The sequence below is a fragment of the Poecilia reticulata genome, linkage group LG14, assembly GCF_000633615.1.
Source record: "Poecilia reticulata strain Guanapo linkage group LG14, Guppy_female_1.0+MT, whole genome shotgun sequence".
In the NCBI taxonomy this organism is placed as follows: Eukaryota; Metazoa; Chordata; class Actinopteri; order Cyprinodontiformes; family Poeciliidae; genus Poecilia; species Poecilia reticulata.
The window spans coordinates 15,429,422-15,430,424 of record NC_024344.1 but is presented as its reverse complement, the minus strand read 5'-3'; the positions used below and the strand labels follow the sequence as shown (position 1 = coordinate 15,430,424).

Below are 1,003 nucleotides of genomic sequence, written 5' to 3'. Positions count from 1 at the left end.
TATATCCTGGAGTTTCTAAATCTTGGGAAACTCCAGGATTAGAAAACAAAATTTTTTAAGTTTTAGGTGTTGCATAGAGGAGCAAAAGATGAGCTGGAAGTTTGTGAAGTGCTTTTAAATGACACACTATGAAGGGCACACATAAATAAACAAAACAGCATTGTGAAACATGTAGATTACTCTCCTTATTTGATAAAACCAAAGCAATAATAATTGATTTTATGATTAATTATGGAGGATGGGCAGTGGAGTAGCTGTTTTATTTTCAAAGACCACTGCGCCTCGGTGGCGCCTCTGTTGGCAGCCCCCCTGTACATGCTTGATTATCTAAATCACATAAAATCATACTCTGTACAGCGTTCTGCAAATACTCGTGTGAAAACGTTATTTTTTGAGGACTGATATAAGCTTACCTTTTCCAACAAATACTCGCAATATTTGGTGAGAGACGTTGGAGTAACCACATGGCCGCAGGACATCCGAGCTCTTCGAGATGCAAAATCTTCACACAAAACTACAACAGATGGATAGAAGTCAAACACGTTCAAATGTCCTAAATTTTAAAATATCTCAACTGAAAACTGAAAGGACGACGGCTATGTACGATTACAGGATAGTAAAATGCAACTTACAGTCGAATTGGTCCTCTTCATCCACACATTGAAATGTGGAGTCATAACACTTCTCAGGCTTTGAATTCATATTTTATGCTTTCTTGATTTATTTCACTAAGCGACTAAGTGCCTCGGTGCGGAGTATTTCAAAATGTCTCTGACTTTCGATTTCGTTTCTTCTTGGTTTCTACATCGAGTCACGTGTTTTTTTGTTATCGAAACTTAAATGAAGAGGAGGGAGCTGTGGTTAGGCACCGCGGGAAAAAATTTGTTTTAGGTTATATATTTAACAGACATCCTCTCTATGGCTGAACCGAAGCAGGGGTGTAAAATCATATTTTGCTTCCCCCGTCTTCTTGTGAAGAACAACGCCACCACTAACAATGTTT

The 1,003-nt window shown here is 38.3% G+C and overlaps 1 protein-coding gene across 1 annotated transcript in view; it reads right to left on the bottom strand.

The window, feature by feature from the left end:
• LOC103475996 (E3 ubiquitin-protein ligase RNF19A-like) overlaps window positions 1-738 on the bottom strand; it is a 3,050-nt gene extending 2,312 nt beyond the window's left edge. The window contains exons 1-2 of the mRNA XM_008428010.2: window positions 633-738; window positions 414-514 (exon numbers count right to left, since the gene is read on the bottom strand). Of these exons, the coding sequence (XP_008426232.2) occupies window positions 414-514; window positions 633-702 (171 nt within the window). The 5' untranslated portion in view covers window positions 703-738. The remainder of the gene's footprint in view (window positions 1-413; window positions 515-632) is intronic.
• Window positions 739-1,003: the final 265 nt, after the last annotated feature.